The sequence below is a fragment of the Phascolarctos cinereus genome, unplaced genomic scaffold (genome assembly GCF_003287225.1).
Source record: "Phascolarctos cinereus isolate Bilbo 61053 unplaced genomic scaffold, phaCin_HiC Scaffold_2;HRSCAF=192, whole genome shotgun sequence".
Taxonomy (NCBI): domain Eukaryota; kingdom Metazoa; phylum Chordata; class Mammalia; order Diprotodontia; family Phascolarctidae; genus Phascolarctos; species Phascolarctos cinereus.
In genome coordinates this window covers 71,247,443-71,271,991 of record NW_027555625.1, presented here as the reverse complement: position 1 = coordinate 71,271,991, position 24,549 = coordinate 71,247,443, and the positions used below count along the sequence as shown (strand labels likewise).

The 24,549-nt window shown below is 38.6% G+C and overlaps 1 protein-coding gene across 1 annotated transcript in view; it reads right to left on the bottom strand.

The window, feature by feature from the left end:
• CDH8 (cadherin 8) overlaps positions 1-24,549 on the bottom strand; it is a 501,032-nt gene that overhangs the window by 186,965 nt on the left and 289,518 nt on the right. Inside the window, exons 6-7 of the mRNA XM_078149450.1 lie at positions 17,462-17,649; positions 14,199-14,452 (exon numbers count right to left, since the gene is read on the bottom strand). Coding sequence (XP_078005576.1) covers positions 14,199-14,452; positions 17,462-17,649 — 442 coding nt within the window. The remainder of the gene's footprint in view (positions 1-14,198; positions 14,453-17,461; positions 17,650-24,549) is intronic.

Here is a 24,549-nt window from a genome sequence, read left to right as displayed (position 1 = left end):
CAGGCCTTCCCAATTCAGAAAGAATGATAGAATTGGAAAAGTGATCTCAGCAGCCACCCAGTCCAAACCAAATCAACCCCAAAAAAAAGGAATCCCCACTTGAACGTGTCTGATGCATGGTCATAGAGCTCTGAAGATATCCAAGGGAGAAGCAACCATTCTAGGCAGTCATTCTACTTTAGGACAGCTCCCATTGGTAGGAGGGTTTTTTGTTTTTGCTGTTGTTGCTGTTCTTATTGTTTTTAAGTTGTTTCTCCTGGTGTAATTTCGACTACCGTCTAAGAGGTAAATTTATGCAATAGGACCCGAAGTCATAGTGATTCTGTACTTAGAAGGCTAGGTAGGAAATGGCTCTTGGTTATGCCCAGTTAGAGAGTAAAATTTTCTGACAATGGGCTAAGGGTAGAGCTCCCAGGCCTGCACTAGGAAAGATCCTTCCTAGCTCTCATCATGCCCTCATGCTGCAAAAGAGAAACACAGCAACATAAGGAGAGGGTCTACCATAGGTGTTTATGGAAAGTAAAATTAAATCTGGCAAATGTATTTTAACAGAATAAATTAAACATACACACACAAAGCACAGCTGGGGTAGGGTAGGACCTGCCCATTGTTCTTTTCTCAGCTGGCTGGTTTCTCTTGGTACTGCTGCTAGTGGGGCAAGTCCCTAACTACCGAAAAGCACACACAGTCACACACAGCTCCCAGCTTGTCTATTCAGATGAGGACTATTTCTCATTATCTTCCAGAAGGGAACCGCAAACATGGCAGGCAATAGTTGCTGCCCCGATCGATGTGTGGGTCAACTACCACCTTTCCCTTTTTTTCTGACTTGTTTTCATCAAAAAATTACCCTGTCTGAAAACCTCTGCCCTATTCCCACCTTACAGGGGCTGATCTGTTAATTTTCTATCTTCCTAAACTGAGAAGAACCAAAAGTCCCAGAAAGTTTTATGACCAGCCAGCCCCTGCCAAGGGGTGGGCTCGGTGACATTGAACCCATATTTGTCTCTTTGCAACTTCATCCAGAGGGGTTTCCCCTCTGTGGCCATACTTAACGAAGTGGCCCCACCTCCAACCAGTAGCAATTCAAATACCTGCAAAAAGCTATCATGTCCCTTGTAAGTCTTCTCCCCAGGCTGAACTTCCCCAGTTCCATCAGCCAATTCTCATAATTCACGGACTCAGAATCCTTCACGTCCCAACAGCCCTCCTGTCCATGTTCCATAACTCATTAATGTCCTTTTTAAACCATCACTTCCAGAACTGAACACAGAACTTCAAATGAGATTTAGTGAGGGCAGAGTAGAGTGGGAATAATCATCTCCTTCTTCTTGGAAGCTTTGCCCCTCTTAAAATAGTCCAAGATCACATAAGCTGTTTTGATTACCATATCCACAGTACTCATATTGATATTGTAGTCTGTACCCTCACGTCTTTTTTTTCCAGAATAACTAATTGCCGGTCCTCTATTCCCTATGACATATGGCCTCACTGTATATACAGTACTTGCTTAATAAATACCCGTTCTATTTGTATTGTAGTGTTGTTGCTGTTGTTGTTTTAAGTGGCTTGTCCAAAGTCCCTCTGTGACTAACGACATCAGAGATGAGCCCAGCTCTCCTGATTCTAATTCCTTTTTATATTATATCATGCTTCCCCCAAATCCATAGTGCAATGGGTCTCAATCTACTAATGCAATAAAAGGTTTTGACTCTTAGACCCAATAATGCTAAAGAGAGAGGTAATAGAGATTGTGAAGGCTCACCTTTTACTTGGAACTGCAGGGCCAGTGTCCTCAGCAGTCCTCAACTGCCTTACTAGTGAATCCTCTGCACTTCCCATTGGGACGAGGACTAATTCATGTCTATCAAATTGTACCAAAGATCTGGCCTGACTGACCTGTATGTCACCTGAGAGGAATGGCAGGCCCATTTTGTGGCTGGGACATTTGCAGTAATGGTGCTCCAAGAGAAGTACAGGACTTGGAATCAGGAAGACCTGGCTTCAAACTCTGTCTCAGACACTAACTGTGATTCTGACAAAGTCACTTAACCTCTCTCTCAGCCTCAGTTTCCTTATTTGTAAAATGGGGATAACAATAGCATCTGCTTCCTAGGTTTGTTGTAAGGATGAAGTGAGATAGCTTGTAAAGTTTTTTATAAGCCTTAAAGCACTATTTAAATGTTAGTAGTTGTTATCATTATTGTCACCATTATTATTATGATTTCAAAAATTGATAAATTGAGGCTCTGAGGACTGGTCCAGAGTAACAAGATTAGTAAGTGACTAAGTCAAGATTTGAGCCTTCAAGATTTGAATTTCAATTCTAAGTCTAATACCCTTTATAGCATACTCATTTAGAAAAAATATATAATAAGAAAAAAACCTCAGGTTTAATTAGGGTTTCCCTTAGAAAGACCCTAAAAGGGGAGAAGGGATATGAATATTATTATCACCATTTTATAGATGAGGAAATTGAGGCTCAGAAGCATTAAAGAGCTTGGCTAATCAGAACTAAGAAATGACAGATCGAGGGTTAAAGCCCAGTTGTCTTTCTTGCAGTTCAGTTTTTTGTGTTTGTTCTTTCTCGTTATACCACTCTGCCTCCCATTAATAGGATAAGTGATAATAACTACCCAAGGTTACATAGCACTTTAAGATTTACAAAGCACTTCCCTTATAACAAGCTTACAATATGATTTAAACAGAACAATTACTATCTCCATTTTATGAATGTAAAAAGGGAAGTTTGGAAATTCAGTGACCTGCTCATGTTCATGTATTTAAAGCCTACTGAAACTTGGATGTGAACCTCACTCTCTGGATTCCAAGTCAAGGAAACATCAATAGTTATGGAAACATGACATTGTTTCTTTAATATGGTATCACTAACCTTGCCTTTGAGTAATCCAAGATAATTTCTGCAATATTGACAATAATTTCTTTTCACTCAAAGCTCTGTGTCTTCGTTTCTCTTCTTTAAGATATGCTATGACACTTCAAATGTTAAGTGCAAAACTGAAAACTTCACAGTTCTAAACATTGTCACAGTGAGAACGATTATTGCCTCTTGATAATTTCCTATCCACAATTATAATCATTAAAATTTTTGTAATACTTTATCATTTTCAAAGAGTTTTCTTCATAATAACCTTATGATTTTCAAACACCAACTTTAGGACAGCTTGATGGCGTAATGGATTAAGGATTGGACCTGACATTAACAACAGCTGACTTCAAATTCAGGCTCAGAGTCTTACTCGCTGTGTGACCCTAGGCAAGTCACTTAACCACTGTCTGCCTCAGTTCCCTAGTGTATAATGAAGGTAGCAATAGCATTTTTCTCCTAGGTTTGGATTAAAATGAGTTAATACTTGCAAAACAGTTTGCAAACCTTAAAGTACTATATAAATGCTATTATTATTATGGTTGTTATTATTGTTACTATTACTACTACTATCATTACTACTACTGCTATGACAATGAAGACGACTACTACTGCTATTACTACTACTACTACGAAGACTACTTTTATTGGTGAACAAACTGAACATCCAAGTCATTGTCCAAATTCCCTCTGAAGGTAAGGGACAGAACGAGGATTTGCACCGAGGTCTTCTGACAGCAACTTTTTTGCACTTTGCATCAAACTACATTCAGAGGCTTGATACCCTCTCATCCCTTGGGCTTGCTTTCTTTTGTCGAGTTCACATGTGCTACAATGGTCTTGGGAAGCTAAGTAGTATAGTGCATAGTGTTCTGGCCCTGAAGTCAGGCAGACCTGAGTTCAAATCCGACTTCAGATACTTGCTAACTGTGTTATCCTGAGTAATTCACATAATCCTATATGCCTCAGTTTCTTCATCTGTAAAATGAGCTGGAGAAGGAAATGGTAACCCACTCCAGCCAAGAAAACCCAGAAAGGGGTCATGATGATTCTGAAATGACTGAACAACAATGATCTCAAGGCAGAGTATGGGCAAAAAGGTACATTAAGAAAATGAAGAGGGGCAGCTAAGTGGCACAGTGGATAGAACTCCAGCCCTGAAGTCAAGAGGAAATGAGTTCAAATCCAATCTCAGACACATGACACTTACTAGCTATGTGACCCTGGCCAAGTCACTTAACCCCAATTGCCTAAAAATTTTTTTTTAAAAAATTTAAAAGGAACCTTAATGTGATTATGTTTTGTTTTAATCCATCTAGAATTATCTTTACCATCATGTCACACATTTGTATTTGGAAAACCAACCCTGTAGATACCAGCTATTTCTTTTTAAGTGCAGGGAGAGCAATTTCAGACACTACCAGCAATTAAATGGTCTATAACTGCATTGATCAAATAGGTAGGCATTCCTTACTTGGTAAGTAGGCAGGATAGTAATTTACAAGCACTGAATACATCCACTAGTCAACTATACATTTTTCAATGAGAAGAAACTCTTTATTAGTCTATCAGCAAGCATGCTTAAATAATCGTAAAACAAATTTAAGGAAAGATAGTGTCCATGGCAGAATTTGTTGTTCTTTGTTGTTGTTCATACTTTGTTCTTGGAGAGAACTAATGACATCAGGAGGGTGATGTCTTGACTTGCAAGTGAATTGAATTTAAGTGAGACAGAGTTGTGCAAAGTCACCAGCCTCACTCTGTCCTCCAGAGCCATTACAACCCAACGGCAAGACATAGGTCAAGATGACTGGTCGTGGCCCTGGATGCAGCAGAATTTAGAGTAGCTGATTATTACTTGATCTTGGACTTCCTAGATAAGATCTATGAGTGTTTTGGGCCTAACAAATGCCTCACGCTTATGCATTTTATTCTTCCTCACATCCTCCTCCTTGGGCTGTCCCCTGACGAGCTGACCTAGATGCTTTCTTCTAAATTCTGTTCCTTCCTGAACTGCCTTCTATCTTGGTACTCCACTGGTAATCCTAGGTGTTACCTGCTTCAGCAGACGCCTGGTATATTGCCTTCTTGCTCCATTGCTGTCTTTGATCTTTAACTGACATATGGGTCACTATCTAACTTCTAAGGAATATTATTTCTTGGAGTACTGAAAAAAGTTACTTAGAAGTAGCAACTACATTTTCCCATTAAACTACAACTGGTATCTCAGTACTTAATTTAACTCTGGCTTTCTTTATTCTGCTTTAAATAAAATCTTTAACTTCCTTTCACATATGCTTTGTAGTAGGACAAAAAAAAAAAACAGAAAGCAAATGAAACAAAAAAACCTTGCCCAATTACTTGGCTTGTAGGCACTAATTGCTCTGTTGCTACATCTAATTGCCCTAGCAAAAGATTTTTATTGTTATTCTCCTAATTCCAAGGGCCTAAGAGTCCCTGCTCCTTCATTGCACAGTAGTGAACAACTCTTAACTCCATTCAATGACTTTATCTCCTCTATTCATTTTCCCTCAGTTAGTGAAAAAAGAAATGATAGCATGAATATCCAACATCATGAATCTTATATATATATATATATTTTTTTTTTTCTCTAGTCAGGAGCGAGTTACCCTGGCAACCAAATTTACCCACTTCAATTATCTTCCCTCCCTTCCTCCCCCCACGTACACTTTTTTTTTATCAATACCTAATCCAAACAGAAAAGGAGTTTTGACATTTCTAGCAGGTTTTTATTTGTTTGTGTGTATATTCAGCCTGGTTCTTAATGGGATTGTCCCATTATTTTCCTTTCCAAACATTTAAACTCATGCTAAATACAACTTCAGAATTAAAAAAAGAACTCAGCCATCATTGGGCACAGTCGTTACCTGAAATAAGAATCAACCTGATAAGTAAGCATTCCACCTCAAAAGACTTCCATTAGCAGGGTATTTGAAGACCAGTGAGGCAGCTGAGGGACATGTTAATTGTTAGGAAAGTGTTCCTTATTTTGAGCTCAAATATATTACTCTGTAACTTTCATATGTGGGTCCTAGTTTTGTCTTGTTTGACAAAGAAAAACTAGTCTTTCCCTTTTTCATTCTAGTATAATCTAGTCCTCTAAATATTTGAAGACATTTTTTTCCCCTTTTTGTCCTTTAAAGTCCTTCACAATCTGGCTCCAAACTTTTTCCGTGTTAATTATGCATTACTTTCTTCCACACATTCAAAAGTCTATCCCAGGAGTGGGCAACCTGCGGCCTCAAGGCCACCTGTGGCACCGCTAGGTCCTCAAGTGCAGTCCTTTGAAGACCGAGAAGGTCTTCATGTGGCCTCGAGGCCACAGGTTCCTCATCCCTGGATTATCCAAACTGGCTTTCTTGCTATTCCTCAAGTACAACAGTCCATCTCCTGTCACCACCCCTTGGCAAATCTTTTTTGTTTCTTTCCTATTGCTGGAATGTTGTTCCTTATGCCTCTATCTCTGAAAATCCTCATATTCCTTCAGTGATCAGCTCAAGCACCCCCCCAACGCACGTGCATGCGCGCCCACACACACACACACACACACACACACACACAAACGAGCTATTTGTATATCTGTGAAGCCATCAGTGGCTCCCCCTTAAATGCTTGCATTGATTTTTATGTTTTATATAAATGTGTATGTGTCTACATTGTTTCCCTTAATTGAATGCAAGCTACATGGGGGCAGAGTTTATTTTCCTTTTGTTTTTGTATTCCTAAGGCCTATGACAGTGCTTGGCACATAGAATTAAAGATGTAGAACTGGAAGTGACCTTATTTTGACTGATTAATTCGCCCTAACTCTTCTCTTTTCCAGGCTAAACATCAGAAATTATATAAGAACCCAGTAGACTAACTCCTAGTTCATTTTGTTTTATATCATGACATAATCTTTCTACTCCTTTTTTGTTTGTTTTGTTTTCGGGCATGTCATCATCTACAAATTTGTAAATTCCTTAAAGTAATGGTCTGAGTACTTCTCCAAAGGCCTCATGATGGAAAATGCTATCCACATACAAAGAAAGAACTATAGAGTTTGAATGCAGATCGAAGCATACTATTTGCTATTTTTTTTTCTTCTGTTGTGTTTTGTTTCCTCTTTCTGGTGGTTCCTCCTATTAGTTCTATTTTTTTTTTGTCAATTGGGGTTAAGTGACTTCCCCAGGGTCACATAGTTAGTAAGTGTCAAGTGTTTGGTCTGCGGCCGGATTTGAACTCAGGTCCTCCTGACTTCAGGGCCAGTGTTCTATCCACTGCGCCACCTAGCTGCCCCTAGTTATAATTCTTACTTATGATACCACTAATGTGAAAATATGTTTAATAGTAATGTATATGTATAACCTATATCAGATTGTCTTGGGGAGGGAGGTGAGGGAGGGAAGGGGAGAAAAATTTAAAACTCAAAAGCTTATGGAAGTGATTGTTGATAATTCAAAATAAATTAATTAAAAAAAAAGAAATGGTCAGAGTAGAATCTTCAAATTCCTTGGATCCTATTGCCAAACCCTATACATATTAATTTCTTAATACATGATTACAGAGTTCAACTAAATAAAGCTTTCTAAATACAAGTGAAACACTATGAATGACTGAGATGTCCCAGAAAAAGAATAAATGTAATCAGGGATTGTATACTGGGAAGAGCACTGAATTTTGAATCCTGTTCAAATTTTGGTTCCATAATCAGTTAGTTGACGGACCTTGGGCAATTCACTTAACTCTGTTTTACAAATTACTCCCTGAAAATCACTTTCTTTAGCTATCAGATGAAGATAATAATGCTTTTCTTATCTACCTCCATAGTGGTAGAAGAAAGAACTTTGTATTGGCTACTCAATGGCTACTCAATTCAGCAGGCAAAGACTAAGAACACAGACCTGTGCTAAGCTCTCCAGATAGGAAGACAAAACAAAAAAGTCCCCTTTCTCAAGCCTTTAAAAGTCCAGTATGAATAAGAGTTATAGTAGACCTGCACAACTTGTAAACTTCTTCAAGCTGCAGATAGACTAGAGACAGACTGATGTTGTTTGGTTAGCAGGGGTCACGTGACAAACAGAAGAGTGCACAGTGGCAACCTACATTTTTCTTGGCCCACCCAAAATCCTTTGGACCATATGTTGCGCAAGCCTGAGTTATAACATTATTAAAAGGCAATTAGGTGGTGCAGTGCACAGAGTGCCATGCCTGGAGACAGGCCCACTCACCTTTCTGAATTCAAATCTGGCCTCAGGCACTTATTAGCAGAAAATTGTCGATCTGCATTAATTGATGTAGTTTATTCACTGGGAGTTTTCCACACCAATTGTTAACACCCTCCCCCATATAAATTTAGCTGAAATCATATGCTTTATAACCTCTTCATGCCTTGTCCTATATAATTCTTCACTGTGCCACACAAGATCTACTCAGTGTTCTGGGGACCTTAACCTCATTTCTTGTATCTCAAATAGGTATCAGTATAGCACTCTGGCTATTCATTTGTGTCTTTCACTCTTCCTAAATGACCAGCCCCTTCCCAATCAATCAATCAGAAAACATTTAAGTGCCCATCATGTGCCAGGCACTGTGCTAAGTTCTGGGGATTCAAAAAGAAGTAAAAGATAGTCACTGACCTTAAGGAGCTTACAATCTAGTGGAGGAGACAACATTCAAAGGAATATAAACAAAGGAAGCTAACTACAGGATAAATAGGAAATAATTAAAAGAGAGAAGGCAGTGGAATTAAGAGGGGTTAGGGAAGGTTTCCTGTAGAAGATGGAATTTTAGTTGGGACTTAAAGGAAGGCAGGGAAAGTCAGCAGTCTGAGTGGAGGAAGGAAAACATTCCAGATATAAGGGACAGCTGGAGAAAATGCCCAGAGCCAAGAAATGGAGTATCTTGTTTGTGAAATAGCCAGAAGTCCAATGTTACCGGATTAATGAATACATGGTGAGAAGTAAAGTATAAGAAGACTGGAAAGGTAGGAGGTGGCTAAGTTATAAAGGGCTTTGAATGCCAAAGGAAGCATTTTGTATTTGCTCCTGGAGGCAATAGGAAGCACTGGATTTTATTGAGCTGGGGGCAGTGGTGGGGTGTGTGTGACATGATTAGACCTATGCTTTAGGAAACTCACTTTACTGGCTGAATACAGCACGGATTACAGTGGGGAGAGACTGTGGATGTGAAGTGATAAGGGTCAGTATCAGGGTGGTGGCAGTGTCAGAGGAGAGAAAGGGGTGTATCTGGGAGATCTTGCAAAGATGAAATCAACAGGTCTTGGAAACAGCTTGGATATGGAGGATGAGAGATAGTGTATAGTCCAGGATGACTTGTAGGTTGTGAGCCTGAGGGACTGGGAGAATGGTATTGTCCTTTACAGTAATAAAGAAGGTAGGAAGGAAGGGAGTATTTAGAGGGAAAGGTAATGAGTTCTGTTTTGGACATGTTGAGTTTAAGATGTCTATTGGACATCCAGTTCAAGATGTCAGAAAGGCAGTTGGAATTGTAAGACTGGGGGTCAACAGAGAAATTGGGACAGGAAAGGTAGATTTGAGAACCATCAGCATAGAGATGTTAATTAAATCTGGTTGCTGATGAGATCACCAAGTGAAGTAGTATAGAGGAAGAAGAGAAGAGAGCTCAGGACACAACCCAGAGAGACACCTACAGTTGGAGAACTTGATCTGGAGGAGGATTTAGCAAAGGAGACAGAGAAGGAGTAGTCAGACAGGGAGGAGGAAAACTATGAGGATGGTGTCTCAAAAACCTAGAGAGAGGAGAATATCAAGGAGGAGAGAGTGATCAGCAGTGTCAAAGTTCTGCAAAGAGGTTAAGAAGAATGAAGATTAAGAAAGGGCCATTGAATTTGGCAAGTAAAAGTTAGAATGCACCACAGACATCACCCAACAGAAACCCCTCAGTGAATTTGCTCTTCCAAAATTGTCACCTCCCCCTCCCACCAAGTGAATAGCATGACTGAGGTTTGAACCTGTCTTCTCACTCCAAATTCAGTGTTCTTATCACTACTACATATTGAAAAATGTCACAGCCTGCAAGGGTCTGTGCTGCATCTTTCCATTGTCCTTTGAGTTGTATGTATTAATGAAAGAATCTTCATATAAACTCAGTGAACCTAGGAACAATCACATTCCTTCTTAAATTATTACGACATGAAAGCTCTGCTAAAGTGGGACCTGTATAAATGGAATAAAGCAAATAATAAGATGCATCACTTTTTCAAGTGGAGCCTTCATCCTCTAAAATCATATCCTAAGTAAGAGTTCCCAAGAATTACACATTCTATTCAAAACTACCTGAATTCTCATTTAAGAACACATATACACACATATGTGTGTGGTGTGTGTGTATGTATGTGTATATATATATGTATATGTATGTGTGTATGTATGTATACACACATACACATGTATGCATATTATATAAATGATTTTAAAAGTCTCTATAAAGTTCTAAGTGCCAAACATTGTGCTAAGTGGTCAGATATATCATACATAGTGACAATAGCCTCTGCCACAAGAAACTTACATTCTAATATGGGAGGCAACATATAAGCAAGTAGTGGCTATGAGGAATAGATTGGGTTGGAAAATTATGGGGGTGGTGAGTAAGGCTATAGGGGACTACATTGGCACAGCCTTCCTAGAAGTAATGAAAAAGTTGATATGTTTATAATGCCAGAACTAGCTGTAAAGGATAGTAGGTACATGGGAGCAGAGGGAAGCATGGGTAGTTTACACGAAGATGGCCAGAGAATGAAGTGAGTGAAGCATCGCTAGAGCCAGGGCCAGATATAGTGGGTAATGGAGGCAACCACCCACTGCAACAGCAGGACCCAGGTTTGACTTCCAGACATGAAAGGATTAAGTCGTCCACGTCTTGGTTTTATTCAAGAGGATATCAATTTCTTCCTCAGAAACAAGTTGGCTTCTTGACAGACTTTATCACTGAACCCAGATGGAGGGACTGGAGGGAGTCTGTGGGCCCATACAGCCAATGGGCCAGCTGGTACTCCTCTGAAATGCTGTCACTCCTAAATTCTGGGCTCACCTATTCCTTTCTGTTATTGTGGGACTTCTGTAAGAAGGGAGCGAGGCTGTCCCTGGCAGCATGTAGGGCAGAAATATGCTATTTTTCCTCTCCTTGGATAGTTTAAACTAATCTACCATTACTTATGAAAGCTGTAGATGCAATGATAGAAACTACAATAATCCAATGTCAAAACCCTGACTGTATTTGGCTTATTAGGCTATTATGTATGCAGTTGTTAAAAATGAAATATCTCTTTTCATTTATTGCTCTCAAAATGTAATTTTTAATTAAAAACATATATTAAGCTAGCACTTGAATTAGAGATTTGATGGGGGACTAGATGTTATCATTTGATAATCAATAACCTAGAAAATTATGGATCATTTCAAAGTGGAAATTGCTTCATAAAGGCATATTTCCCAAGGGAAAAATGGGGAAGTCATGCCTCCTTGTCACAGCACATATTTTTTCCCCCTGAAAGCATTATTAAAAATACAAGATGTTACTGGTATCTCCATGTGTGTTACAGAAAAGACACATTGCATCTCCAAGGCAGCCTGGACAGTAGGGAATGTAATGTGACATATGCTCTGATAAGTATATATTTCTTGTTGAATGACAAAGTAAATACTTGCATAAAAGATGAATACATTTTTGTCAGCGTGTAAAATACTGCTGTCCTGGAGCTACAATAACTCAGTCTTCTTCTTTTTTCCTCCTCTCCCCCCTCCCCCACCAACAATTTCTCCCTGAATATGTATGTCCTCCAGATAAAGCAAGGTTAAATTGCTGCCTTTTTTGAGCCTGACAGACAGTTTGGGAGCTGTGAATTGCACTGGCTAGTTGGGAAATTCAGCTTTGCACACAAATTAACTGATTGTGCATAGAGAGGAAAACATAATCTATCTGAGACAATATAGAAAACCAAGATAATAAATAACAGCCTGTGAATCACTTCTCTCCTTCACATTTGTTCTATGGAGTCATATTACATTTCATTTGATCCCAAACTGAAATTTTGGAGCTATGTTGTTTAAATGATACCATAACATTATCCCCCTCCTCTCTTTATTTCTTAGTCGAGACTGGAGTAAAGGAGAAGAAATGGGGAAATGGGGCTGTTGCTTCTGCTTCTGTTTTTCTCCTGCCCTCCATCCTCCCCCTAATCCATCCTCCATTCGTATGGAGAAACAAGGTTTACCTATATAAATGGTATATCTCTCAATTTTTATATGTGTAATTTAGGGGAGGGAAGAAAAGGAGAAGGTCATTTAAATTAAAGGCTCCGAGGGGGAAGGAAGTCTGTTTCTGTTCACATCTCAGCACTCTATCTCAGTGACCTTGAAAGAGGGACTGTGCAGCCCTCTAATCAATCAGATAAGGAATACCAACTGTTTCCTTCACTAGTTGTTGTCTTCTTTACTCTTTGTCGTTACTCCTTCAAAAGTATACATACATATATACATACATATGTATAGATGTTGTCAAATGAGGGTAACTATGATGCTCATAATACACTGAATTTCTTTAAGGCTGAGAATAGGTCAAGGAGGTCCAACCCTACCCTCCTGTCCCAACACATGATGCCCAAATGATGATTTATCCACTCTGAGAGAATGATCTTCCACTGAGAAGTTCATTTATCTCCCTGTGATATAATCTTATGATCAAAGCACTAGAGCTCCAAAGAATTTCAGTGACCCTCTATTCCAACTTCCTCATTTTATAGATGACAAAGAACAAAGAGGTTAAGCCACTAGTCTAAGGTTACAGGCAATAAGTCACAGAAGCAAGTTTTGAATCCAATAATAGTTATCATTTATATTGTGTTTTAAGGTGCTTTTTACAAATGATATCTCATTTTATCCTCACAACAACATGGGAAATAGGCTCTATTATTACCCTATCTACTATTACAGATGAGGAAATTAAGGCAGATAGAAGTCTTGTCTTGGGTCATACAGTGAGGCTGAATTTGAACTCACGTCTTCCTGACTCCGAGACCACCACTCTATCCACTGCACCACCTAGCCAAACTAGTCTCCTGACAGTAAACCAGTGGTCTTTTCATGTTTATTAAGTGCCCTGAAGGTTGGGAGTAGAGAATAAAACAATAACTACCACCATAACAGACTTATTTTCAAACATCCCACTATAAAAGTTCAGTGGACTTTTCTTTGTCCAAGCTCATGGTTTACCAGCAGACTGGTCAATTCAGTTTCCATTTCCATGTGAAATCATTCACCATCACAATCCTTAGCCACTTTGCTGGGAGGTGAGAAAGTAGTCAGTATTTTAAAACTGAGGTGAATAAATAAGACAGCCAAGTAGAGTGCTGGCTATAGTTTTCTGGAGTCAGGTAATTAAATGGAGATTGAGCTTTTAAGCCTGTATACAAACCAACTGGTATTGGAGTTAGGCATGAGCTGCTATCTATTTTGTGGTTTAACCTGTAAAATTCTTTGAAAAGATATCCTTCCTTCTAGGTATTTTTTAATACCTAAAAAAAAAAAATCTCTAAGACAATATTTGAAATCCACACTCAAACACATCATTAGCCAACCCTTCACCCCTGGAGACCAGTGAGCAAGTTATGGATTTTCAGTGTTCTTTGGGAAGAAATCTACTTAGCTAGAGTACCTGTCCTGTCACATGGGCAACTGGCGAAGGGAAAAAGACATATACAAGTTGCGGGCCGGCCAGAGGAAGGAAGAATTGAGCTTCATTTTTAGAAAACCCAAATGAAAGATTATTTCCCATTCTCAGAAGAATTCCAAGGTGAGAAAGTATAAACAAAGGAAAATTTTGCAAACACACACAACAAAATCTACCCTATAGCACCATTCCAGAAATGCTAACCAATCAGAATCATCCAGCTAGAGATCAGAAGATTACTTGAAGAGTCAAATAGAGAAATGAGAGAGAGGCCTCTTTAGGGATTAGGCCCTCCTGTCTCAGTTCTCCACTTTCTTATATTTAATTCACTAGAACTGTCAAAAGAGGAGAAACAACCAAATGTTCTTTGTTTTTTTATTGTTAAAAACAAGTAAACAGAACAACAAAAACAAGAGAACTCAACCAGGCTGTATAAGTATTTGCAACTCTGCTTTTCCAAAGGAGGAAACTGTCACAATTTAGCATAATCTGGGGAGAAGGCACACATTCTAACATCACTGCTCTCTATATGCAAATGTACTCAGTATGCTGACCAAACAAACAGACCAACTTTCCAGCACTAACTTTAAAGAAGAAATACCTTATAGGACTGGAAGAGACGTCAGGGTCGCGGGCAGTCACCTGACCAATCACAGAGTTAATGGCAGCGTTTTCATGGACTTCCAGAAGATAAGTGGGTGATGAGAAGACAGGAGGCTCATCAGCATCCTCCACTACGATTTTTACTGTAGCTGTATCCTTGAATGGTCCCCTGCTGCTGAAGCGAGGATCAATATGAACATTGGCTGCTTCTACCTTCAGCGTATAGGATTTTTTGGTCTCAAAGTCCAGGGGCTGTTAAGAATGACAAAGATGAATGGCTCTCACTAATGACCACAGAAGCAAGAACAAATGAATATAATGCTGATGGATGAAAGTTATGTGCATTTAAACACATTCAGTGAGCTTTAATGCAATTGCTTCCCATTCCCCAGGATCCAACCTGTAAATTTTATAGTCATTTATTGATATCTGTTTATTATACAGGCTTAGTGAAAGCAATCTCCTATTGTTTTGTTTTGTTTTCCTCTTTTCCAGGGAAATTCACAAAATATTCTTCGTCATGAATTGTACCATCAAAATTTCACTTTGAATCCGTAATAAAATTTTACTAGTGTTGATGTGACCTGCATACTAATCACATATTTAATCGGTCCTCTGCTGGTAGGAGATAAGGAGGCATCACACACCATCTCTATCTGGGAAGAATATTTTATTATTTCTGCAACACTGTGTGAAATGGAAAGGGCCAGAAATAACCACTGTTTAGTCTAAAGAGACAGCATAAAGCAGAATTTAACACTAATCCCAATAAAAAAGTAAGTGTGCTTTAAAAAAAAAATTCTGCTTCCAAAGAATTCCTGCACCATTAATTAGGAGAATAAATTAGGTTTATTTTTCTCAGGATTTCCTTGAAAGCATTCTATTCCTGTTGTTTGTACTATATAAACAGGTATTCTTATGAAGAGATGTATGTATGTGTATATATGTTGGTGTGTTTGTTTTATAACCAGACACCCGAAGCCAAGAAAGAGGATGGTATAAATAGATTATTGCTTATACCTTTCCCATCCTTTTAGAAGCCACCTGAAGCTGCCTCATTGCATCATTACCGATAAAATTTTAGTCATTCATATTTCATATCTTTAAAAATCATAGAATCATAGCTAATGAAGGCACTGGGCAAAAAAAAATGTTGCTTGAATAAATCCATATTAGAACTTGACACAACACACATCTGCATCTGCATCATCACAATACCATTCTCTGCATCTCATAATAATTTCAAATTTCAAGGACACAAATTTGGGATGTCTCAAAAAAGGTAGTTAGATTTGCATTACAATTTCTCGTAAAAAATAGAACTTAAGATGTGCGAGGTGGGATAAAAATGGGAACATGAACAGAAATTATCAAACTCTTTCAGAAAGTCTGTAAAAGCTTAAATATACATTCTTACTTTGAAAAATTTGTGTTGATTTTTGTGTTTGAAGTGTGCTCTAATGGGACTTTGCTCTTTTGCAAAATTTTCTAGTAAACAAGCCAAGCACACTCACTTTTCTCATCTTTTCTGAAATTTCTAGCACTTGTACCTATGAATAGATTATTCAACATCAGCATATCCACAATTTTCCAATCATACCTTGTACACCTATTTTGTGATTTCATTTTCTCTGAAGACACCAGGGGGTCTCAGGATATACATGCATACATGTACATATACATACATACATACATATATATACACACACATATGTATATATATGTATGTATGTATATATATAAAATCACACTCTTGATTCCTTGCTCATCATAACCACAATTTGTGAATTTCCATTGGCGGAAAAGAAATCTATTGCTTTTTGTAAATAATACTCCCTATAAAATACTCGCTACAATACTACTGTAACCCAGAAGTGACTAGTGGTGCAGAGACAAATATTCACAGTGACAATCTGAATAACTCTGAAGGGAGATGGAGCAAAAGGTTAATTGCTTTAGTTCATACAAAAAAAGTCTCATAGTATCCAATGGATAACTAATAATAACAATAAAAATGACACTGGGGACCCTTAGCATCTTTTTCTCTCACAGAAACATGTCTTGGTTGGTCAATAGTTGATTTAAATAGCCCTTTATCACCTTCTATTTCAAACATAAGCCACCTTTATACACCTTTTCATTACTATTCATTTCTTAGTAGTAGACACAAACAGGGCTCTTGGTACTCAGAGCCCCTAGTCCCCTGAAACAGTCCTGCTATGTTTTAAAGCTACCCCACAGTAATCAGCCAGCTATTTTTAGGCTTCTGAATTACATAAATGCTTTGGTGTGTAGTAATCATTGCATAATTAAAATCTGAGGGATCAATATTAAAAATGCTTCCATTTTTAATATAGGGAAGCATCTGAAGCCAATTGGCTGCAAATGCTTCATCACATTGTGCCTTAAGTTGCTTTCATTCATCTACTTGACAAATGTAAATTGAGAGGAGACAAGATTGTAGCTCATTATAGTGTGGGATCTTCTGCTCATTGGGTCATTAGGTGCAACTACCAGGGGATGATTGAGAAGGTGAGAAGTGGGTTAGCAGGACATGATGGAGAGATAATGTGGCGTGAATTGAGGTAGGTATTAGATTAGATGGGTTCAAAAGTCCCTTCCAACTCTGGAAATTGATGGTTCTGTGATTCCTTCCTCTAGAGAATGTGGAGAAAACTTGAGTGGAAGAACCCTGGTTTGGGTATCAGAAAATCTGGGCCCTAGTTCTGGTTCTGTCACTGATGATCTCAATGACCTCATACAAGTTCCTTGGGCTTCAATTTCCTTATATGTAAAAAGAGGTCGTTGGACCAAGTGAGTTCTAAATGCCTGTCTCTCTCTAAAGTACTCTATGTTTCAGAGTTTCAACCACACTCTTATATAGTATCACTCAATAAGCTCTTGTGTTTTCTAATATATGGGCTCAAACTATTATAATCAAAATGGTTATTTAATAAATATTTGATGAACCTTGGTTAAAACACATATGCTGAAAGCAGGGCTGTGCAAAGGCATCTGAATGGGAAATGTAGTGCCATGTGTGAGGAAAAGCAAGAAGGTTAAACTTTAGAGTACATAAAAGAAGTGATATATAAGTCTATATACATTGAAGCCTATGTACTAAAAAGACCTCATCTAAGAAAGTTATCCTCTAATTGTTCATGTTATCTCTGTCCTTTAACAAATTAGCATTACAAAAGTGTTTTAAACACAATCAATTGCTTAATATGAAATCTCTTCAAATTTTTAATTGTACTTTACCTTTCTCAGCCTAATAATGCCATCTTGGGCCTGGGCATCTGAAGTAATTTCAAATAGAGCTGTCCCATCGCCATCGATGATGTCATAAGATGACCTGGCATTCTCACCAATATCCTGGTCATTTGCTTTTACTCTTCCTATTGCAGTGCCAAGAACAACATCTTCAGGTACTGAGAAGTGATACAAACCTTAAAAACAAGGTGAAAACACTGAACGTTAAATCACGTTGCAACTCTTCTACCCTACTTCTCCCTCTTTTCTGACCTCCTTGAGTGGTTAGATGGGATACCAGACATAAACAAACCATATTTATTCGAGCTACATACTTAGAGCAGCATAATGTGGGAATACTCGGTTGATTCTGTGTGAATGCTCCTCTTTTGAATTGCTATATTATCCCATCTACTGCCTGCAGGGATGTTCAGTGTTGCCAAACATAAAATATTAAGCTATTTTCAGCACAGAAAGATGCAATGAGTGACACACTGCAAGGCACTTTTGAACTTACCTTTGTATTTACAGGCTTGTAGCCCATTTTTGATAAAATCCAATTACTAAACGTCGGCTGTGCCCTCCAGCAAGCTGTTCAGATCCATGAAAGATTTCTCTTGTTACTAAAGTCCTCACCGCTCTGATGACCACACACCCTGCCTTCAAACCTCTCTAGACAGAATACAATTACAGTGTGTGTTTATTCTTCTGTGGGGTAGAAAACTGTCTAATTAGTGGAGATTCAGGAGTCTTCCCATTCATATTTCAAAAGATACAATAACTACTTCAGACGACGAATTACTGTGCTCATTGGTTTGCCAAGGACATCTTAATGCCAATGAGAAACCAGCTTGTGGGCTATAACATCCAGAAAGGAAAACTCAGCAAAGTATTACCTGAGATCCAGTCCTGGCTTTGACTAGAAATATCCTAAAGGAAGTCATTTTCTGTCTCTGAGCCTCAGTTTCCCCATCTGCCAAATGAAGTGACTGAACCACTTAATCTCAGAGGTCGTTTTCAACTTGGACATTCTTTAATTGTATTTCTCATTTCATTTGATCATATGAGTTTACTGCTATGGTTGTTTTTGTTAAAGTAGAATTTGTCTCATATCCCTTCAAGTCTATTTAAAGTTAGTCCTTTTCCTTCTGGTCCACCACTTTCTCCCTCTGCCTCCACATACACAAAAACAGAAATGCATGTCACTATGTCCCTTAGGTAGTGGGAGCAGAACACAAAGATTATTCTCTATGTCCAAATAATTTTAATTGAGAACCTGTTATTGGTACACAGATGTTTCTAACTCATCTTTTCCAAATCCTTAGTAAATGATCTAATTGCGAAATCTAGAATAGTGCAGCTGACAGAGTGTTAATCTTAATGTCCACAAGACATGAATTTGAATCCTGTTTCAGACATTTACTGGCTGTGTGACCCTCGGCAAATCACTTAACCTCTCAGGCTCAGTTCCCTTATTTGTAAAATGGGAACAATCATAACACATACCACATAGAACTGTGGTGAGAATCAAATTCCATATACATATACATATATATGTACATATATGTGTGTGTATACATATGTGTATATAATCCTAAAGCTCTATGTAACATAGTATTATTAGACTGATAAGATAGCACTCTAAATTTTGAACAGCATTTCACATAAATCATTTCAATTCAATTCACTAAACATCTATTAAATGCTTATCATGTGCCAGGCTGGAGAAGGAAATGGCAAACTACTCCAGTATTTTTGCCAAGAAAACCCCATGGACAGTATTGACATGGTCCTTGGGGTCACAAAGAATGAGACATGACTGAATGGTTGAACAATGACAAATGTGCCAGGCATTATGCTAAGTGCTGGGGATACAAAAAGAGGGAAAAGACAATCCCCACTCTGAAGGATCTTACAATCTAATGGTGAAAACAACATGCAAACAAACATATACAAAGAAAGCCACATACAGAATAAATAGGAAATAATTAACAGAAAGCACTGTAATTAAGAGGGGTTAGGGAAGGCTTCCCTATAGAATATGGGATTTTAGTTGGGACCTAAAGGAAGCCAGAGGTATCGCTAATTAGAGTGCAGAAAAGAGAGTACTCCAGACATAAGAGTCAGAGAAATTTGGACTTCACAATTACCCTATGACTGGTGCTATAATCATCCCAACTTTCCAGGTGAAAGAACTGAGACGTTAAGATGTTAGAACTCGTCCCAGGGTCATGCCGCTTATTAAGCTACTGAGGTGGGATTTTTCCCCAGAGCTTCCCAATTTAAAATCCAGCACTCCAACCACTGTGGCCCCCTGACTCTGATTCTGAGAAAATTCATACCCCAGCTAAGGATAAACCCAATCTCACTTAGATATGATTTTAATTAAGACAGATATCAAGCAAAAATATTCTGATACTCCTAGAGCTACCATGGAAATCTTTAAGAGGTATTGCAAATGGTATCTCCTGAACCTGTTATTTTTCTTTTTTCTCTGCATCAATGTTACTATATTTGATATTGATTTCTTCTAACAAAGGGAATGATTTTTGCCCTAATCTGCCATTACTGAATACAAACAACAATTTTCTAAGGAAGAAGAGCTGCTAATTAGAACATTAACTACATTGGCAACCTTAAATGGCAAGTCAGAAAGTGGAAAAGGAGGGAGTTTCCAATTCAGACCTCACTGAAAGCATTCATCAAAGGCAGTCTACTGTTTGAAAGCAGGTTTTCTTTTGAAAACAGGTTCATCAACATTGCCCCTCCATTCTTTCTCTACTTGAATTTCCGGAGAGGGATAATTGTCTTTTGACATATTAGGGTTTGTGCCATTTGATTTGAGGGGAAGCCAAACATTGATTTTGAGTGAGTTAACTAGTAGCCGTATAAGCCGTATTTACATTTTCCCTTATTAGTACTCAGTCTGAAAAAAAACATATTTTAGGCATCATTAAAGAACGTATTCCTCCAATCCCCATCAAAAATCCCCTTAAAAATTCAGAAGCAATGAAAATTAAGGAGCAAACATATTTAGCAGAGGCAAAAAAATAAAAAATAAATGTGCCTTCCTAAATAAAGGAGCTCTCTTCCTATTATCTTCTCCCTAGCCAGATTTGACTGAAAAAACACAGTTTCAAGGTCTTCAAACATTTCATTAAATCCAGAATGTATCACTAAACATTGTTTTGTTGACTACTGGATTTAAAAGGCCCCTTTGGACACTAGACATTTAGTTGACTCTGGGCAGCTCATTCTGATAAAACTTTGTGCAATTTCTAAGGCATACGTGTTGAAAGACTTTCTATTCTATGCTCGAGTCTCCTTTCAGTCCCAGAGTGAGCCAAAAGCTGTCTCTGCTTGTGCGCTTGTCCACGATAACCCCAAAATGGCTTTGGTTTTCCCCTGCTGCTGCATCATGATTCGTATACACTTTATCACGCATTCGTTTATCCAAGTAAAAGGAAACATTGAGAATTCCTGGGAGAAACGGGTAAAAAGCATCTAAGTTTTAAGCTATCAAGAAAGGTAAAGTTGTAGAAGCAGTATCAAGAGGAAACCCAAGAAATTCAGGGCAGAGATAAAGAGGAGGAAGCAAGGGGCAAGAAAGATTTGAAAGAATCCAGAAAACAAAATACAATTTTGCCCAGGGATGGCCCAAACCACCTTGCCCTGCCACTGTACCTCAAATCTGTTTAAGAGGTAATCAATCATCTCTCTTCACTTCTCGCCCTTTCTGCTGAAACGGACATAGGTGACTTGCTAGTGTGAGTGATGATTTAATGAAGGGGCCAAGCTTCTTCAAGAAGCTGGATGACCCTCACTAAGTCATTTCACAGGCACTGAAGCTCTGGCAGGCAGCTTTTTCCTGGGAAGAGCACTGCTCAGCTATCCAGGAAAACAGGGTTCTAGTTCCAGCTCAACCTTGAATGAATTATTTCCCTATGCTTCACCCCCAAAAACAATTCTTCCCTAAGCTCTAGTGGGGTATTTTGATATCTAACATTTGAAACTCATTCTTTTGGCCTAAGACTCTGTTCCTTATTAAAATATAGGTATGGGCGACTCAGTTTTTTCATCTATCAAATCAGAGTGATGAATAATATCATCATTAAGGTCTCTTCTGGCTCAAACATTTTAAGGAAAGCTCACCAAATTTAAAACTAGATCTAGGCTTAAGTATCTGGGCTTTTATTACTGCAAAGCTTTATCGTCATAGGCAAGTCATTGAAACTCTCAGCCTCCTTTGCTAAAGAAGGAGAAGAACATTTAAATGTACAAGTGACTCTCCTAGGTGGGTGGTTGGTATGAGGAAAACAGATTTAAAATTGCAAAGTGCAGTAGATATGTGAGTCAGTTTATGTGCTACATATTCAATTGTTTCTAATAAAGATAGCCATGAAGAACCCAGCCAAGGATCCTGGATCTCTTCTGTCTTTGTGCCAGCACTAGGAAACAGGGACCTGTGCTTATATCTCGTACCAATAGTTCAGGGAAAATAAGAAATCCAGTTATAGATCAGTATTCACTGTGTTTGGGGGAAGCAGATACATCATTGGACTGTCCCTGGGAAAGGTGTAAAGTCATTGCACTTTGATTTTGGACCTATGCAGCTCAAATTTGTGTGTATCTTTATTTTCCTTCTCCTTTAGCCCCCTTTTAGTGATCCATTATAGAACCACAGTCCTAGTGGTGAAATGGATGCCAGGGGCTATCTATGAAATGACCTTTTTTTTTTTTTTAACAGTTGAGCAAACAGATCTAGGGCAATTAATGTGCCCAAAGTCACATAGGAAACTTTAGAGGAGAGAGTTGTCATAAGCCCTCATACTTAACCTCTGAATCCTGTTAATCCTTCTTCTTGAGAACTCATTCACACAAAATTTCCATGCTTGATAAGGTTTAAAGTGTTATTCTTTTCTACACAGGCATGCATTTTAACAAGGAACAAGATGTTAAGCTAAAAGAATAAGGCTGGAATGGTAGGTACCGGAAGATCTCCCTAGAGCATAGAGGAGGTGTTTGTTTGGGGGAGGGGGAGGAGATTGGGGGTGGCGCAGAGTTTAGCCTTCCCAGTATTCCTGAAATCATAAATTCTCCTCTGCCTCCTTACAAGAATTTTTCAATGGGTTGCTATCTCAGAAGTTGCAACACAATAGAGCTGGAAGCAGGGTGCCCAGCCCTTAGTCTGGTGCCTGAATCAGCCTAGCTCTTTAATAAAATGCTTGCTAACTTATTGTTTGAGTCAGATTTGAGTTCACTTCCCTCATTTTACAGATGAGAAGACTGAGGCCTGAGAGCTGAAGTGATTTGCTCAAGGTCACATGACTATGAATTGGGGAACCAAACCCTAGATCTTCTGGCTCCCAGGCCACTGCATTTTCCCTTGTACCATCTGTGTGCATTTGTGCACTCTTCCTTTCCATCAGCTACTTGGTTCACAAACAATAAGCGTCAAGTACAAACAAGAGGGAAAAAAGCAGACGGTGCATATGCTTATTGAGAGCCCTGTGTGTTAGGCTCAGCCCAAAGAGCCGTCTCTTGCCATTACACTGATGTGCTATTCTGTGAAACTCCACATAAAAGTGCCTGCATCATTAGACACATGCTCAAGTCTATTGCACTCCTGCCCTGCCCTGGCTTCACAAGGGAGAAAACATAATGCCCACTTTGCCCTCCATAGAAGGGATAGGAAAGGGCAGTGATTGCATATCTCATTGCCAGGGTCAGTGTCTCTTGAGTTAAGCACAAGCGGGATACCTAGTTTTAATGAGTGGAATAAATGAAACTCTATAGGAGAAATTGCACTGCTTACATACCAGGGGGCCAGTAAGCACAATTTATGGCTAGGAAAAATTGGTTTCAAAGAGATTACCTTCTATTTAGATTGTATGTATTTCATATGCACTTAATTATTTCATGATGTCTCTTCCATTAGAATGTGCACTGTTTGAAGGCAGGTACGATGTTTGTTTTTAATTTCCTCCTCTCTGCCCCCACCCCCAAGAGCTCAGTGCAATGCCTGGCACATAGCAAGCCATTAATAAATTCTTTTTTTGATGAATGACTGACAGGTGATCTGAAATATTTCCTTTGTAGTCAGTGTGAATAAGCTCCACAAGAGCTCTGGGTACTATTTCCTGAAGCAGGCATCTATCTGATTTAGATACCAATGAGTTACCTATATTGAGATTAAGCTCACCATTTGTCAATGCCTTTTTGCCCTATTAAAATATGTTGTATTTCTATTAAAATGTTTGGCTGCAATTCCCCATGTCCCTAATGCTTTCAGTAGTAACTTGGAAGTATATAATTCACAAAGCATTTACCATATTTAATGTCATCCGGTCTTTACAACTCCTGGAATGGAAAACATCAAAGAGTGGGATTATATGTATTTTAAAGACCAGAAAACTCAGGTAATGTAGTAAAGTTGATTGCCCAAGGTCACACAAAACTAGCAAAGAGCACCATAAGGACTCAGTCCCAATGCCTTCTGATTCCAAAGTCCAGGATACCTTCCTCTAGATCACAGCTGCCTTTCTACTGAAATGTATCAAAATTTTGAAAAATGCTACTGTCAATAAGGAAAAATCTCCACTTGTACCTGCCTAAAGTTAGACATCTACATTATACTATTGCCTAGCCTAGTCTGCAGTTTGCAATAAAGCATCCTGAAACATTTCCATGATGCTTAAATCATGGCTGCTGGTGTGTCTTAAACATCTGTTTGGATTTCTTTATGTATACTTGACCTAGAAGTCTTCAAGCAGTGATTGGGTGGTTAATCATCAGGGATGCTCTAGAGGGGCTCCCCACCTAGGATCAAAGATGGTCTAAAGCAATGTTGTCAAACTCAACTAGAAATTAATCCATATTTAAAGATCCCTGTAGGGCACACGTTGATGTGGTTTTAAAATGTAATGTTATCCATGTTTTATTGTATTTTATTCACCTTGTTAAATATTTCCCTGGTTCAAGCTACTTGGGATCATTGCTAGGGTAGGCCATGTATTTGATACCTGTAGTCTAAAGGACCTTCAAGTTCCATTTGAGCTCCAGGATTCTCTGAATCTCCAGCTACTTTATTATATATT